We start from the raw sequence: 18,047 nt of genomic DNA on the forward strand, positions 1-18,047 counted from the left end.
ATAAAATAAAAAATATTACTATATGTTTTCGACTTTTTTCCGTGTGAATTGTTAAAGATTTGGAAATTTTGGATTATGGTGCATGGACAAAATCGGTAGCCAATATTCAAAAGTACAAAAGTACATATTTGAGGTTTTTTTTTTTTTTACGAGACGGTTACCTGGGCTAAAAAGGGTGGTTGACTATGTGGTTTGCATGTCATCTAAAAAAAATTATCAGCTAGTCTTGCTTGTGACGGGCTAATCCCGTCACAAGATTGTGACCTCTCACAAAAAGAGAGAGGGGATAAGGTGGGGCACTCCCCATGTGCTTCCCACTCACCTCTCAATGGGCATTTTGTGAGAGGAAGCGGTACCCGTCACAAGTTTGTGACGGATATCGCCGTCACAAATGAGAATTTGTGAAAAATTATATTCCAACATATACAAAAGATAATTATGTTTTTTATCACTAAAAAGTCTTTAAATTACGTCATATTGTATGACTTTTTAAGCTAAATTGAATTGCGCTATTGTCTTGATCATATGATATTTATATTATGCTAAACTAGGTCTTCTTAGATGTAAATATAAAAAAGGTTGATAATTATATTGATTTTTGCTCTTCGGCGAGTGCACATACGTGATACGTCCAGCAAAACAAGTGTTCGAATACAGTACAGCTACACATACTTAAGCCAACAAAACCAATCGGCAAACCTTGTGTGCCATTGTGAAATAACGACCATTATAGTCGAACATAAAATCGTAAAAAGAGACAATCTCATTAAGCACAAGTACTTGTGTTGGACAGGACTTTGATAGTCGTAAGCTATGAACTGTTAGGAAGCGAAGATAATGCAGAGTGGAGTAAAGTCCTCAATCTTACTATCAAGTTAGAAAATGTACATCTTAGCATCTCAGGGTATCTTTCTTCAGTAGTAGACTGACCTTCCAGCAGCTGGAGATGATTTTGTAGAAACCTTTTGAGACCGACCTCAGCAATATTAACAAGACAAAGAGAGGGATTCGTGTTCATAAATTTGGTGACCAGAAGACCTGCCAGAATCTGTTGATCAGCTTTCACCAGCTCTGACACAAAACAGGGGAATAAAACTTTCCTGAAAGTATCGAAGAAGGCCTCATCGTCTTCACCATTTCTTGATGGCTGGTTTACTCGGGCCAGCTGGGTATCTTGACACTGGCGGGAATAATTCCCGACCAAGTAACAGATGTAGGAGAATATAGAGCCGAGAGATGATTTAGTGATGATTGTTGAAAAAATCCCGGATGATAAAACAAGGATTAGGAAGTCCTTCTCACAATTGCTCTCTGGGAAACCTCCTTGTTTGAGCTTTTCTTCTACTATATCAAAGTAATGTAATTGTAAGGCTTCATATGGGAGCAGTAGGGCTATTTTTAGAGCCATGAAACAGTCGGAACCAATCAACATATCGCACAAGTTCTTCGCATCATCCTCGCTGATTATTAAAATATTAGGTTTTTTCAAAGATTGATCAAGTAATTTTACCACCTGATAAGAATGTGAGAATGCTGCAAATTTCTTTAGGATCTCCAACCAGCATTTGTGCAGGGGATTGACAGAAGGAGAGGAGCATTCAGAGCTCGGTTTCTGAACTGGTTCCTCGTCCTGAAAGCTATCCCAACCCTCGTCCCAATCGTCACTCCAATTGTTGCCCCCTTCAGATGTTCCAGAAGCTTCCATGGAAGTTTCTCCGGACTTCTCTTCCAGAAAGAGACTCTCCCATTCCACCAAAATTCCAGTGAGAGCTTCAAGATGGGCATGTCTATCAGCTACTTCACATAGTTTCAAGAAGCAAGAAACAGCGGAGTTGATAGTAAGGAGATCATCGGCAGTGATTTCCACCTCGGAAGATATGGAAGTTGCAAGCTCAGACGTTCTTAGAGCAACTAGCCTGTTCTTGAACCTGTTAGGTCCATCTGATTGATCATCAACAGAAGCATTGGACTTCAAGTCACTACCCTTGCTTCTAGAACTCCATTCTTCCCAACCCTCCCAAAAAAGAACATTCTCAAGCTGGTTTGTCGAAACTTTCATATTTCTTTGTGAAATGGATTGCATCACTTCCAGAACATATACTCTAACATGGCTCGGTAGTTGCAGGTTATCGGAAAAGCAGGCTATTCTTTCCCATACTTTGACTCGAACCGTTTGCAGGACTTCAAAATCACCTCTGGTTCTACTAAGAGAAGATAACAAGTTCTGGAAGCTAAGTCGTTCATTGTGGCTATACACTAAGTTTGACAAAATGCTTTCCAATGTGTTGAGGTATAGATCACAAACATCATTGTTCACCCTTGGTTCAATAGAGCATTGAGCTTCAGCAAAGACTGCCACATTTGAATCAAACCCACATCCCGATAAAACCATGGCTCTGCAAAAAGAAAAATCTTCAGCAGGACTAGTCAGAGAGACATGATTAGCAAAGTAATACACAGTATCCCATCCTTGAGTTGGTGTAACATTCTCGTCCATAAGTAACCTCATGAATATTTTGAAGCAGCCCATTATACAAAATGCAGTAGATTTCTCTTCTGAATTCTCAGCAATGTCCAGTAAATCACTATACAATCTTGTCCAAAAATTCATAAGCACGAGAAGGCAGTCTTTCCCGATGCTGTCACTGCTCATACTCTCTCTAGGAACATGCAACGGAATTATCCCATTGAAGAATTGGTTCATAATGACCAAAGTAACCTGATGATCCAAGATTTTAACATGCTTTCTGCAAGTATGATATGTCTGCTCAAGTTCACTCAGCAAGCTTTGAACGCTTTCTGGATTCTGGAAGGTGATAAGTTTAGCTCTTTCCTCTAATTTCTCCAGCATAGTCTGAACATGATGCATATACACATCTGGCCACGATAACAAATCATGGGGAATTGCAGAAGGAATGGCAGTAAGGTTTTGAACCATTTTTGCCAATAATTCAACTGTAGATTCATTCACATGTCTGCAAACTTCAGAGTTGAAATGCTTGAAATCCAAGTTCCCTGCATTTATATCTACAATGTTTTTGAAGTTTAGGTCTGTTATGAATGAGACACGATCGCATTCCTGGGCAATAAGCCTATAAAATTGAGCCAGCTTTTCAAAAGAATCTCCCTTATGTTTGGTAACCAAGAGTCGCAAGTCCTTTGTTTCGTCCAGATGCAAGTAACAGTCAGAAAGTAGAGTGAAAATATAAGCCATTCGAGCCTTGTTGCACTCGTCGACCACAGGATAAACAGCAGAAGTCAACAATTCAATAATTTCCTCAGCAGAATTTAGCACTTCGGCTTTAAACTCCGAAATTTCTGCATCTATCGCCTCGTTGCTCCAGGCCTCAGAAACTAAGACACAAGTAAGGAACTTGAGCAAAACCTGCCAATAGAACAATTATATTGTGACATCTTAAAGGAGAATAAGACACGATCATACCTTTATGAGCGTAAAACATAATTCATGAAGTACAAAAGAAGTAAAGCTTATTCAAGAGTGGGCTTATTTATACAAGCATTCAAGTGGTCAATCAGGTTTTACCTCTGTGCGATTCAAGCTGTAGGTTTCAGCTACTGTCAGCAAATCACTCAAAATGCTCTTTTTTTGCAATTTTACAGATTCAATAAAGGACATGACGACACTGGAAATGTAGTCCAAATCCCCAGACAAGAAGCGTTCAGTTTCAACGCCAGGGATTAGTTCCTCCAACACCTTTGTACGATCAGCTGTAAGCTTTTGTTCTTCCAGTTTCAGTTTCCAGCCCCTCCAAAATGCAGATTGTTCTTTATCAACTTTCTCCAATTCATCTAAATAGGGAGACAAATTATCAAGCACTACCTCTATCCCATTTATATTGTTCCCATCTGACTTTGATGGTCAAGCTGGTGTTAACTTCGACCACTAACCTTTTTGGTTTTATCAAACAAATGTTATCATACTGTCATTTTTAAAAGATGTAGCTAATATAAATTATGAGGAAATATTGGGCAAAGCTGACTTCATTTAACCATCAAAGTCAAAGGGGGGCAATATAACTGGGGATGGATGGATGGATGAATGTAGTACATAGAAAACTGTAGTTAAATCAGTTGAATGGCAGATTGTGCATTTTACGCGCATTTAAGCCTGACAAAGGAAGGCCTACGTACCTGAATTAATCTTCTCCTGGAATTTAGCCCGTAGAAGATCTCTCCTCTGATATGGATCTTTACATGCAGCGCCAGAATTGTGTAATATACTATAAGTCATCCCAGCATTCATAATGCTGCTAATCTCCTGGTAGTCCTCTCTTACCTTCAGTTGCTGTTCAATAACTTCTACCCCATGAAAAGCATCAACTAGGTTTAGCAGGAATGAACACCCTATGATATCTTCCTCCTCTGTAACTGGAGGTTCCATGATGGATTTAGCCAATGAAGATATCAAATCATCCCTTGGTGCAAATCCACTTCTTGCTAACCACGATAAAATAGTTATCACAGCTTGACATCTCACTGAAACATATTGCTTTCCAGGAACTGAAACGGAATAGAATGTCTTTCCAAGTTCTGATCTGCAGCTTAAGTCAAGCAACCATGGAAGTTGCAAATTAGCAAACAATGCAACTTTCCCATTTTCCCTTAGAAAGTCATCCCAGGTGGTCCCATTTGCCACTGGAAGATCTTTCGCAACCTTGGATAGTATGACCTTAACTTTCTTTAGATGAGCTTCTTGATCATCATTGAAATTGGGAGTGGTACCGGATTGCATCATCAGCGACTCAGACTGAGCTTTCAGATCTAAATCTTTCCAGGCATGCAGCAGGTCACCAATGGATTCATCATCACAATGGCACAAAGCAAAGCTTAGTAACTGCTTCCGAGAATTTAAATCCATGTTCTCAATTTCTAGGCCCTTAGCTAACGCAGCACACAGATCCCATACATGACCATACCCTTTTCTAGCCAAAACAAGGCATAGATCAAAAGCCAGCTGCAAATCACCAGCAACCGCAGCTTCTCGTGCTATAGCTTCTTGAACAGCAGATATATCTTCCTGAGAACTTAATCCAAGAAGCTTGGCAACTTCGATGAGTTCATCAACATTTAAGTATGCACCAGCCTGACTAGTGATAGCCATCTTGATAATTTCCATTGGATCCTTTATTTGCTTAAATTGCACCGGAAGAAGATTAACACCGAGGTTTGGCAGCTTAACAGCCACGGCTTCAATTGTATCAGCCTCCAATCTAACATTTGGGCTACTGGGAAAGAGATCGAGGCAGTCCTTAGCCTTCCAGATCTGGAAAAAGTTCCAGTGTTGTCAACAGAAAGTGGTTTAAAATATAACACTAATATCCAAAAGAAAGCAGGAGAGCAGGTGTGATACTGAAATAGACTCTTAGCATCATAATTTAACCCTTGATCACACAAATATTAGCATGCAAAATAAAGGGTGCTCATAACTAATTAGTAAGAAACAATAGAATAGTAAAAGCTATGCTTTTGACAACATCAACAACATTATCCTAGTGCCACAAAGACTCCTGTCCACAACAAGGTATTGGAGGTTGAATGTATAAAGCCTTCCCCAAAGATCTAAAAGCACATAGAGGCTGTTTTAAATTACCCCATTATTAAAAATTACGCCAAAAATTTCATTGACGACTGATTTTTTATAACATAAGAAATGCAAACTGTCTATAGATATCATTAAGCTTTATTCCATCATATTCCACAGTTTAAGATTTGGGAATCTTCCACTCCACTGGAGATGGAAAAAAAGGCCAGCTAAACAAGGATAGTGTAGGAAAGAGAGAATAAGACCCCTATAATATTTACAGGCAATAGTGATATTACCTCAGAAGAGGATAGACTTGATGCCGAAAAAAAGTACTCTCTTGCTGTTTGGATCACTAGGCTTTCGGCCTTGTCAGTGGACAAACTGACAGCTCCTGCACCCTTTAAGTAGTTCCTTGCAAGAGAAAATCTTCCAGCTTTAAGAACTCCTCTACAGAACTCCATTAATATGTACTCCAGGTCTACAAATGGAAAAGCTTTTTCTTGTAAACACTGCAAATCCCGCCACATATTTGTCCAATCATTGTCTGAATGGCCTGGTTGGCGCCTTGCAAACTTAGAGAGTATAAGCCGAAGAATCTGTTTAACAGCCTTATCATCATTATGAGCCTCCAGAAAGAAGTTGACCGGCTTGGGAACCTGTGAGTTCAACAAACAGAGGAAAACATGAAGGCAATTCCATATGACATAACCAACTGAACTAGACGCCACTACTACTAAGATCAGATTCCTTGTGGGATAGATTGTTAGAGATCTTAGAGTGCCCCCGTTATATATCACTCTAATTTTCATGTGATGACTTAAAAAGCTAAAATCATAGAAGAAATCCTTTAAGCTGATATTCCTTTCAATCTATTCTCGTTTCTAGATACTTTTTCAAAAGTAATAGAGGCGTTATAAGCATATTTGTCATTTTCTCTTAGCTTGCATTCTACAGGTAATTCATCTATTGAGCTTAGAAGTAACAGAAATTAAGCACTATTAATCCCCATAATTATACGAAGACCAAAAAGTTCGTAAGAAGTCATCGTCATTAAAAAAAATAGACAAGAAGAGTCAACTATTTCACATCTAATCAAAACTTTTCATGCTGGGTGTTGACCAAATATATCAATATCGTCTCATGGACTTTCGCGCCTCACTAGGACCGCATAAGAAACTGAAGTTTTACTTTCAAAATAATACAGGTAGATAGACAAATATCCTGTGAGTTGCGCGGAGCACCCGGAAGCCAGAATATACCCGGCTCGTTAAGTGCAACACTGCAACTGGCAAAGTTTAGCAGAGCACTACAAAAGGCTAAAATAAACCAACCACTTTTTGTCACTCGAAAATCAGTATTTAGAACAGCTATGAACTTTGCCCGGCACCTAAGCACATACGAAGTATGTTATAGATGAATGCAAACCTGGTAAAGTGCCAAGAGTCGGCCTGCTTCAATATGCCCTTCTGCAAGTTTAAGTCTTTTCTCTAGGCCATCGAAACGAGGCTCAACACCTGCATGCCAAGTACAAGTCTAAATCATTATCATTACCCAAATGTCTTATCAAGGGGTTCCTGCTCAAACCAAGGCGGGGATCGGAAACACACCACCTTTCTCATGCAACAATGGGACGATTATCTGATACCTCACAAAAGAAGACGTGCAGAGGGTTTTACAAGTCATTTTGTTTTAGTCCATTGTTTGCTACCTTGTGAAGGAAAAAATTTGATTCACATGGGTAGGAGAAGAAAAAGGATAAAACTTGCCTCGTATATTTGGAAGTTTTGATAAAATAGACGCCATAGTATTCCACCTATCGGTAGCACTGCACAAGTATATGCACTGCAAAGCACAGTCCACTGCTTCCGCCTCATCCACAAAAATTCCACTTTGAGTGTCTCGACACCATTCGTCGATGACCACAGAGCAAAATTCTATATTATTCTGTGCAGTTACATCCTTCAACCATCTTACAATATATGATTCACCCTGTTGATGTTCTGACGCCAAAGATGCGGTTGGACTGCGACGCTTACTTTCCATAAAAGGAATTGCACGAACACGTAATCTTTCAATAATATTTTCTTCTTTGACGCCCTTAAGCATCGTTTTAAACTTCTCATACTCTGAAAACCGTTCCCAGTCAGTAAGGCTGATCGGACAATGGATCTCATCATCACTGCCTTCAGAATAAATAAGCTGTTGTAGATAAGAAACATCATCTAGAAATTGCTGCAACTCATGCATGCCCTTCCGACACCCATAGTCAAGTAAACAGATGCTATTCTCCAACTGTCCGCTAAATGTATCAATTTCTCGAGCTCTGTCCTTGTACCATAACAAAATTTCATTAGTTGAAGGCCAAGAAATTCCTGAAAGTTGCTTAATAATTGGTTCAGTTCTTATCAACATAACTCTTTCGTCATTTTCAGGTAAATTTCTTATGTACTCCACCATATCCTCACATTCAACCCAATCTTTATCCCGAAGAACAGTAGTTGAAGGAGGAGATTTTCCAGGAAGAAGTTGACTGTATGTTTGAACAGGGATTGTTTCCGGAATAGATCCTAATATGTTCAAAATACTAGGACACAAGGAAAAAGGATGTCGCTTGAACATCAGATTCAATGCTCCAATTTTCCCACTTTCAGCAAGTTTAACAGCAGCTTCATTCATAGGCATTACGCGGAATTTGCTGTATTCCTGTACCGAGAATCTGCACAGCAGTGTCATTAAGCAATGAAGCAGTTGTAACATCATAGCAAGGAAATACCTAAATGGCAGGTCAAGCTGATTGTTAAGAGACCATAAGTACAACGTAGAGATAACTAAAACTAGAACGTGCGAGAGAGAGACCAGAACAGCTACTCTGAATATGATTCGCAAGTTAGCCTTATAAAGGACCAAATCCAGAAACAGGGGGAACAGGGACTTTTTGAAACTTAGAGCAAGGGATTATAGAAAGTAATAGCCTTGTAGTTGAAATTTTTATATTGTCAAAAAACCTCCCTTTCTTTTCTTTTCCTTTGACATCCTCCACTTTATTCAATTGTGAAATATGAACTCACAACAAGTGAGAGGTCACTGAGACGCTGATAGAGCCATACTTGGCGGGTACAATTAAATTCTGCTTCAGAAGGCATACTCAGAAACAGGTATGACATGAAGCCCCGTGATTACTAAAAATAAACAGGAATAAAGGGAAATAAAACCATGGCAAAAGTATAGCAATCATACTAGGAAGATCATTACAATCCATTAACCCCAAAAGAGCATAGTATGCTTTGTCAATGAAGACTCATAATCCTCCTAAAAGTAATGATCTAATGATGGCAGGTTTTTCTCCTTGAATTTAGCATTTGACTATCAGAGCATGGTCAGAGATTAAACCAATGGCGCTTAAGTGATCTTCTTCCCTTTTTATGTTGGCAACAATTTTGGATCAAAAGAGATTACCTGCCCATGTTTATTCCAAGGAATGTTTCCAGCCTATCCTTGAAAAGCAACAGTTGAAGCCGAGACAAGCGGAAATCCCATATCAGGTTACTTCTGTCCAATTCGGCTTGAGAAAATTTATACCGATTTGTCAGGTTGAGCCCAAATGAAAGTAAAGCCCGCACTGCATCTTCAGTATGCCCAACATTCTCAGCACATTCACCAAGTATGTAAGCTTCATCCTTGATCTTCGAGAGAAACAGCTGTATCTCGTCAATTCCTTGTTCAGAGTGCAGCCACTGAGACTTAAATACTTTATCCTTGTCTAATTTGTGACGCTCCGCAAACACAAGTGCTGACTCATAACTCTGACTATCGATAAGAATGTCATACATCTCAGGAACGGACCTCTCGGAAAATGACAACAACCTCCAGGAAAGCCTAGATAATTTATTCGTGTGCCCTTCAGTATACTGCCCTATATCATGAACATATCTTGTCTCCGACCTATCACGGAGATCTTCTCTTGCTAACGGAACATCTAAAACAAAAACTTTCCCTAAGATATGTTTTGCTCTCTCCATTACAGCCAAAGAGAACATGAGCTCATTGTCTAGCAACTTTTGACGACTAATTACATCAGTCATGGTTGAGGTACCACCCTTTTTGACAATACTGCATACATGGTCAGACCACCAAGTGAAATCAATAACATCATCAAAAAGATTTGTGTCGGCAGAATATGTGTTACTGGTTGTGGCATTGTTGCCAGTCTCTCCACTCACACAGAGAGAAAGAGAAGAGCGGTTGTCATCGAGCTTAAATATATTCAAACATCCATTGAGATCTAGAGCACCAATGAATTTTCCCTGAGGTGAAATCAGCACCTTTGGAGATACAAGCTCGCCGCTGAAGCCTTTTGATCTACAATAAACGCCTTCAAATTGTGTAGAGCAAAGTTGCTGCAACTCTGAGTTCTGACTCCAATGCCACAAAGAGAGACTGCAAGATGCTAAGGGTAGAAAAAGTGACCATTAATTACAATACGGTATATAAGTAATTATCCAAAATACTGCCTCTTTTGCAGAGTCACACTCATACTAGAGAACTATAGTGGGCGTAGGAGAGGAGAGGAAAAAAATATACCAGTATTAGAGCCTGCCGTCAGAGAAGTACCACCACCAACTACAACAAGCAAGCTATGTTGAAAACTATAATCTAAACTGAAAAAGTTTAGAGGAAGCTGTCTCTTAATGTCATTCCAAGTGCGTTTAGACGAGAGAGAAGCATCCAGATCTTGACTGATCTCGATTTGATGAAGGGTGCCGTCCGAAGTAAGAAAATTGAAAGTACACCTATAAAACTCAAGGTCATAAATTCCATTTCTCCAGGCAAGAACTACAACAAAGAAATGGAGCTGAAAATGCCTAGTGAAATCAAATTAACACTCACAGCAAAGATTCCCCTATATCTGAATCATCAGCCACAAAAAGCCCTACAATTTGCGATGACACTTTTAGACGCCTCAGCTCAATCCTAGTTATTTCTTCACCATTTGATCTGATGAAGTATAGTGTCTCCACATCATCAACAATCCCAAGGACATCATGAGATTCTGACCATACTCCATGTGTAAATGCGTCCACACTACTACCTAAACAAAATAAAAATCAAAACTCATTTCTTGTGCCAACGTGGTAGCTAGCTAAATAACAGTACAATACCCACCCACACACCACGCACACAAAAAAAATTGAAAAAAGAGTGGGAAAAAAATCTTACTAGTGAATGTTCCACATGGAAGCTGGTAGTCGTCAGCCTTCTGCAGAATAGTTACACGATTTGCAACAGCCACGGCTACTCGTACACCGTTTGGGGATACAAATAATGAGACCGACCTCTTCAACTTCTTTGGTTGTCTATACCCAGTCCATTTCTCTTTAATTTGAGTCAGTCCTATAATGATAAAATGGAAAAAAGGACATAAGACCACAATGGTTGACTACAGAGTACGTCATAAGACAAGTGTTAAAGCGCACTTTCTGTTCCCCAACTAAACCATAAGTTAACTTAAGGTCTGGTATTTGCACTCTGCACTTATGTGCCATAACTATGCTCGACATGATGCCTACGAAAATGGGCACGGAAACCATACCCTACCCCTCCCAATACAACACTTTTCCTATTAAGAACAAATGGACCTGTTGTTGTCAAAGTAGAGGAAGGGCCCATTTGCCTCAAACCTCTCTCTTATTTCATTGTCAAAAAATTCCAAATATTCGAATCATCTAAATAAATTTTCTGTTTCCAAGACATTTCCCCATATCTCTATCCTTTATTAAAGACAAAACCCCGTACTTCAAAACTTGAGTCAGACCAAGTCTGATGCTTAGATTTATAACCGCATCCCACACCCTTACCCCAGTACCTCAGTTTGAGTTAATATAGGTTAAGATACTAAAAAAGGCAAACTTATACTAGAATGCTTATGAAAAGATGTCTGATACACTACCACTTTAAACTTATTCTAAAAATAACCTACAAATACAGTGCCTCAGTTTCACTAGTTTCACTGAGCAAAACACCAACTCGCTGAATCAACATTGATATGGCTCCGCTTATTCAAAACTCTTGCACATTCCATTCAATTAACCAAAGAATATTAGGCCACCACAACAAGATCGGAACCAGCCACCACAGTGCATCAGATACAGGAATTGCTGACTCACATTTCAATACGAAAACACGGTCTTTACCATAAGGTCAACAATAAACATCACTAGCAAAACCTAACAACTCAAAGCAATCGAATGTCACAAATTCAAGTATACTAACCACATTATACAGTAGAACTAGTTAACAACTGCTAAAGCTCAATTACAAGAGCATTAATACAATTTCAAATCAAATTAAACTATTTTTCATAAAATTTCAGATAATTCAGTAAAAATAAAAAATTGAAAATTGAATCTAAAGATACCTTTGGATGACAGTAAGGATGATAATACACCTTTGTTAGCATTGTCACTAACCTGAAGAATAGATAAATAATCAGAATTTAATCATACGACAATTAGTCTACCGTAAGACGGTTTTACACTAATATTGTAATACGGATCCCAATTACGTATAACACGGCCATAGATGTTAAAAGTAGACCGTCTTACAAAAATAATTGCAACCATAAGAAATCAGAATCATCCAGCAATTGAAGTTGGAAACAAACACTCCCTCAGTCGCAATCATTCCTTTACATTTGATTTACAATAAATACAAAAGGTAAACAAATGATCGAGACGGATTAAGTAAAGGAAAAGATGGAGAAGAAAGGTGACCTGACGAGGAGGGTAATTTGGGAAGCAAGGACCAGTAGCGTGATTGCGTGTCTCGTAGAGGATTTCCGACGCCATTATTAACGGCGACGGTGATGAACGGTGGTTTTGGCGGCGGAGGAGGGAGATGCGACGCCGGGGGACGGTGGTTTAGGCGGTGGTTGCAGCGTGTGTAATATGGGCTATAGAAAAGGGTCGGTTCATTTAGCATTCAGAGACAAGAGTAGAGTGATCGTGAAGAATAGTTGATGTCCGTGGTCAGAGTCAGACCCGTGAACTTCAACATTTGGATCGTACAGGATCTAATTGTAAATTGTGGAAAAGCTGATCAAGAGACGTACCGTTTGAGAGACCCGGTCTATCCGACCATTTTATTTGCCAATTACATATTTTATATCGATGATCAGTGGCATAATTAGATGAATTTAGGTTAAGTGTCCTATATATAAACTCAATAACACAATCAATAGAAATTTGTGGGTTCTTTTGTAGCAAAATGGGTACATTTTGTACTTGAAATCACACTTTTGACATTTTGTACTTGAAATCATACTTTTGACATTGCAAAATTTCGGAACTTGTGAGTCTTGAAACCCACACTACTATATATACCTACTTGTGACTTGTGAGTCTTGAGACCCACACTACTATATGTACCTACTTGTGACTTGTGAGTTTTGAGAACTACACTACTATATATACCTACTTGTGACTTGTGAGTCTTGAGAAACACACTACTATATGACATCCCAGGTTTTTGAAAAGAATCACGCCCTAAAAAGGGTGGTTGACCTGATGTATGTTGTTTGTAGGCTATAACGTATACTCGAGGTTAACATAGTGCGCACCAAAGATAGTAGTTGAGGGTTCGCTCGTCTTCCAAAAAAAATATACTTTGTTATTGAAAAGAAAAGACATCCAGGATATTGTCAAAGTGTTACCACCGAACTCGTTATAGTTCGACACTCAATCCCTTAAACACACAAACTTATGGACAGTCGTGATGATGTTGGTGGTCGTTGGTGGGTGATTGTGGTGGTTGGCGGTGAAGTTGGTGGTTGAAGGGTGGGCAGTACGCCAGCATAGATAGTTTGAGTAGAAGTAGAAAATGAGAATTAGAGAAAATTATGGGTATTTTCATCATAAAAAGATAAAATAGGTGTTTAAGAGCAATTTATAAGGCATTTTCACTTTCTACATGAGAACCTTTTTTTGTAACAAAAAGGCGTTCGATTTACCATAAATCCATAATTCACGATAAAGAGTTTCGAAAGCCCGACTAAAATTATTCTATCTCGTGGGAAGAACTATGATCAGTCAAACTTTAAACTTTGTTTGACCAATAATCCAATACCTTTTTCTTGCGAGTTCCGAATGTGATCTTTTATTTCATACATTTTAGTTTGTGTAAAAACAAATACATAAATAATTTGTGTCTTATTTTGTCAAGGTGCTTAGGACTGCGGTTCAAATCCTATCGACAACAAACTTTCCTCCTTTTCATGATTCCATCTCAAAAAACCCATACTTTCTAATCCCCCGAACTACCTGAGAACGCAACTAAATGAATCCCAAGGCCTACGATCAGCCAACGTCGCCGGCGACGGAAAACTCCGAATCACAAACACAGCCACCGCCAAATCCGCCGTCTACGGCGGCGATGGCGGCTGTGGTGGAACTGGTCGACACACTAAATCAACGCAAAACTTACAGAGAAGTCACCCTTGCTCTCGGATCCGGACTCAGAGACGCACGCGCTGAGTTCTCCTTTCTTCGAGTTCGCGGTCTTCGTCGTCTTCTCAAGTTTCTTCGTTCCGTCGCTGATTCCGATTCGACTATTGAACTCTTCTGCCTTACGCAATCTCTCGCTTACCTTCAAGGTATCCAAACTTGTTCATTTTTGAGTTCTTCAATTTTAATCAAATTGTGTTTATTTGATTGTTGATTAGTTTTTGAAATTCGGTGATTAATGCTGTGTGAATTTGAGAAATTGATGATGTATTGCTGGTTAAATTACTGAATGAATTTAGGTATGATTGAGAATTTTCATTTTTAGTTGATTAGGTAATTGGAATTTGGTGTTTAGTTCTGTGTAAATTGAGAAATCGGCGTTATTTTTGTTATGGATAGGTGTTTTTTATGTAATACTGGTTAAACTGCTGATTTAATTTAGGTATGATTGAGATTGTATCATTGTTTATTTGATTGTTGATTAGTTAGTTGAAATTCGATGCTTAATGTTGTGTGAATTGGGGGAACGAGCGTTATTTTGTTACGAATATGGCGTTTATGATGTAATGCTGGTTAATTTACTGAATTAGTTTAGGTCTGAGTGAGATTGTCTCTTTGTTTATGTGATTGTCGATTAGGTAGTTGAAATTCAATCCTTAATGCTATGTGAAATTGAGAAGCGAACGCTATGTTTACTACGGATATGGTGCTTATGATGCTACTCTTTTCTATATTACTGACTGAATTTAGGTATGGTTGAGATTTAACCCTCCCAGAGTATATTTCTTGGCATCCTTTTTCCCCCAAACAATCAAATAGTTAATTTTTCAACCTAGGGTTTGAAAAAAAGGAAAATTGGAGTTTCTCTTGCAATCAATTTCAAAAGGTTCAATTGCTCAATAAGACCATTTGGTAGTGTTAAAACAACTTGAGGAAGGTTAATCGAAGAAAATCAAGCTCAAGAAGGGAGTTTACTTGCTTGAATCTAATTGTTGATTAGTTAGTTGAGATTCAATCAGTGTGAATTTGAGAAATGGACGTTATTTTTACTACACGGATGTGGTATTTGTATTGCAACGTGAGACCCAAATTACTGCTTTAAATTAGGTACAATTGAGATCGTAAGTTGTAACTGCGTATTTAATTCCGAGGTTATTTTTCTTGTTGTAGGATGAACTTGTAACTATTTTGTGAAATAAACGCTAGTTTAACCATTGTGTTTAATGATGGCATTTGAAAACTAAAAATTCTCATGTCAGATGTGGTTGATTAACGTATGAGAAGCTTATCTCTTGAAAGTTGAAACTGGTTGATTATTGCGTGTGTCTGTGTGGAGCTAGTTTTGCTTTGCGTGTAATAGGTTGCCAGCTTAGAGTTGACATCTTTTGTAATTGAAATGCACCTTATTAGAGAATATTATATGCAAAAATATTGCAATGTGAAGATATTTTGTGTGTGCAATTTCTGCAATTGTTTTAATATGATGATTTGCCAAGACTCTTCCTTTTGGATGTCTTTAATCGAAATATTGAATAGGGTTCCCACATTGTTGAATGATGTAGTAAACTGTTGGCCATGTGTGATCAGTGGTACCTGTTCTGTTTCAACATTCACTTAAAGACACGGAAGAAGACAGAGTTACTAGTTTGGATCATATATTCACTGTGGAGCCTATGAAGCTGAGAACCCCTTCATCTGATGCTGAAGTAGCACTAGCACTTCGAGTGCTTGAAGGATGCTGCTTGATTCACAGGCAAAGTACTGTCTTGGCTCACCAGTACAAAGCGATTCCGGTATCACATCCCCCGTGGCTCAATTGATTTTAACTTTCTTTTTATGGCATTACTGTTGGAAGTTTTGAAAAGCTCTGTACTTTTATAGTACATGGTATGAAGAGGTTAGTTTTGTATTTCACAGAGAAGGAACTGAAGATTTCTTGAAGCGAAAATCAATTGGGAGAAATCAAAATGGTTGTTTTTATGGGTCTGAAACTGACTTATAGATCTTTAACCTAAAAATATGGTCGAAAATAAAACATACTTGAGCAGCTACAAAAACAGCCATAGAATATTCTTAGTCTCCGCATGAAGTTTTCATCTAGTTATTTGGCACTGTCATCTGAAGTTAGTATGAATGCTAAATGTTCTGCTCTCTTCTGTATCAATCCACTAGAAAAGCATTAGATATTAGTTACAACCTGCATTAATTAAAGATTTAAGAGGAGAGTGGGAATTTATTTTTAGGGGTTTTGGAATGCGATCAATATGTTTTTTGTTTTTGTTTTTGTTTTTGTTTTAAGGAAGCTTATTTTCTTTTTCTGTTCAGATCTTTGCTTGAGAACAGACCTTATCTTGGAGTTAAATAAAATACTTCATCGTATACAGGTCTTGATGAATATACTGTCAACTCGAGGAGTGCTAGAGCAAGGTTCCTGCTTGGACGCATTAATTGCTTTAATGTTAGATTCGTCAGCCAATCAGATGGTACACCACTTTACTGACCTCGGTCAGCCCTGCTGTGTACACATTTTTTTGCGTAAAATTCTTATTATCAGGGCAATTGGCTGATAAACCTATAATATCTGGCTCTTCTCATTGTAATTAGATTAAGTTTGCAATTGAACTACTTTTGTACCAGTACCAACTGTTTCTCCTTCTCTATTTATTCTACTCATCCGTCCCACACTCGCAAAAGAGGTAAAAGTGGAAGGAAATGACATGGAAGAGTTGAGTTATCTGGAGTTGTGAACAAGATATAATGTGCAATTTGCCTTCTCTGATAGTTTATGTTTCACCGAGTCTGAGTTCAATTTGTTTTTGCTTATTCCCACACAACTAGGATTTTGAAACATGCAATGGCATTGAGGAAGTGGCTGCTATTATCAGAGACAAACAAGTTGACGAAAATCTGAGGTACCTCTGATTCCTGCATCAACTAATCACAGACTATTTTCTTGATGATCTTTCTATTATGAATGTCTGAGACTTGGAAGTTTGTCGTACAGCTCTTATAGACAGAGTTTGTTCTAACCAAGCTGCTATGATCATTGTGTCCTTTTTACTGAATGGCATCCTTGAATTTCAAACAAAAGATGTCCTGTCTATCCTAGCTGTGTCTTAATTTTAGCAACTTTAGCCGTAATCAAGGGTTTGTTTGGATAGGGATAATGTAGTAGAGTGCTTTCATTTCAAATCTTTTTATGAAGAATTAATTTACTTTCTTGGAGAGCGAATAGATACCGTAATTTCCCTCCAACCCAATTTACTACCGAGATGAGAGAAATCACAGCACCTCCCTCTCTTCTCACTCAAACAACTAAACGAGGTGTACTAAACAAGGTGTAAAAGTCAGATGGCTAATTAAGCTTTGTTTTGTATGATAGGATGAAATGTGGAGAATTCTTGTTATTGCTCATTGGTCACATAGATGCAAGAGATATGCAACCCATGGCAACTGTACACGATGACATTCGCCGACTTTTAGGGGAGAAATCAGCATCTTTAATATGGGCGGCTAGTCAATTTGGCTCAACTCTCGATCCTGAAGAGAGGTTGACTGCTTTGCACATCCAAGCTCGTAGAGTGCTCGAGTCTCTTGACCTGTTCGGAATATAGTGAGAAGAACTCTGTCCTCTGGCTCTGACATTTGAGTCTCAGAAGTATATAGAAGTGGTTCTAACTTTTCAACCATGTTCAGACTAGAGACGGTTTTATTAGATAGCCTGTCTCTGTTGTAGTCATTTTGTTTTGGTGTGATAGCCTTTTTCTGTTTCGGTTTTGGCATCTTAACTAATCTGTAGATGATACAATTCAAAATCTTTAAGTACATGGGTTCTGGTTTGTAAATTCCGTCAACTAGAATTGGCAATATGGAGAGTTAGCTCGAATTCAGGTCAAGTTAAGACAGATTGAGCGAATCATTTCAGGTTGATCATTGTTGGGTTTCGACAATATCATGCAATTATTATTATACTCCGTATCAAATTATTTCGTTAATTAAAAGTC

General features: G+C 38.4%; 2 protein-coding genes across 2 annotated transcripts; one reads left to right on the forward strand and one right to left on the reverse strand.

The window, feature by feature from the left end:
• Positions 1 to 675: 675 nt before the first annotated feature.
• On the reverse strand, positions 676 to 12,821 carry LOC141618556 (MAG2-interacting protein 2). Its single transcript, XM_074435660.1, has 13 exons — positions 12,638 to 12,821; positions 12,316 to 12,589; positions 11,961 to 12,012; positions 10,763 to 10,936; positions 10,433 to 10,634; positions 10,127 to 10,335; positions 9,002 to 9,992; positions 7,312 to 8,261; positions 6,971 to 7,059; positions 5,842 to 6,201; positions 4,153 to 5,284; positions 3,545 to 3,810; positions 676 to 3,385 (listed from the first exon to the last, which is right to left on the reverse strand). Exons 2-13 carry the CDS (start codon positions 12,388 to 12,390, stop codon positions 812 to 814), a joined length of 7,074 nt encoding a protein of 2,357 aa, XP_074291761.1. The 5' UTR covers positions 12,391 to 12,589; positions 12,638 to 12,821; the 3' UTR covers positions 676 to 811.
• Positions 12,822 to 13,727: 906 nt separating this feature from the next.
• LOC141618557 (uncharacterized) lies at positions 13,728 to 17,973 on the forward strand. Its single transcript, XM_074435661.1, has 5 exons — positions 13,728 to 14,192; positions 15,631 to 15,836; positions 16,428 to 16,526; positions 16,882 to 16,955; positions 17,426 to 17,973. The coding sequence occupies exons 1-5, from the start codon at positions 13,877 to 13,879 to the stop codon at positions 17,655 to 17,657; spliced, it is 927 nt and encodes a 308-aa protein (XP_074291762.1). The 5' UTR covers positions 13,728 to 13,876; the 3' UTR covers positions 17,658 to 17,973.
• Positions 17,974 to 18,047: the final 74 nt, after the last annotated feature.

The sequence above is a fragment of the Silene latifolia genome, chromosome X (genome assembly GCF_048544455.1).
Source record: "Silene latifolia isolate original U9 population chromosome X, ASM4854445v1, whole genome shotgun sequence".
NCBI lineage: Eukaryota > Viridiplantae > Streptophyta > Magnoliopsida > Caryophyllales > Caryophyllaceae > Silene > Silene latifolia.

Coding starts and splice junctions, on each gene's coding strand:
- LOC141618556 (XM_074435660.1), bottom strand. CDS start 12,390: ATGGCGTCGGAAATCCTCTACGAGACACGCAATCACGCTACTGGTCCT. Junction 12,013..12,315: donor CAAATTACCCTCCTCGTCAG/GTCACCTTTCTT, acceptor TCTATTCTTCAG/GTTAGTGACAATGCTAACAA. Junction 9,993..10,126: donor GACGGCAGGCTCTAATACTG/GTATATTTTTTT, acceptor TTCTACCCTTAG/CATCTTGCAGTCTCTCTTTG.
- LOC141618557 (XM_074435661.1), top strand. CDS start 13,877: ATGAATCCCAAGGCCTACGATCAGCCAACGTCGCCGGCGACGGAAAAC. Junction 16,527..16,881: donor ATTCGTCAGCCAATCAGATG/GTACACCACTTT, acceptor CCACACAACTAG/GATTTTGAAACATGCAATGG. Junction 16,956..17,425: donor CAAGTTGACGAAAATCTGAG/GTACCTCTGATT, acceptor TTTGTATGATAG/GATGAAATGTGGAGAATTCT.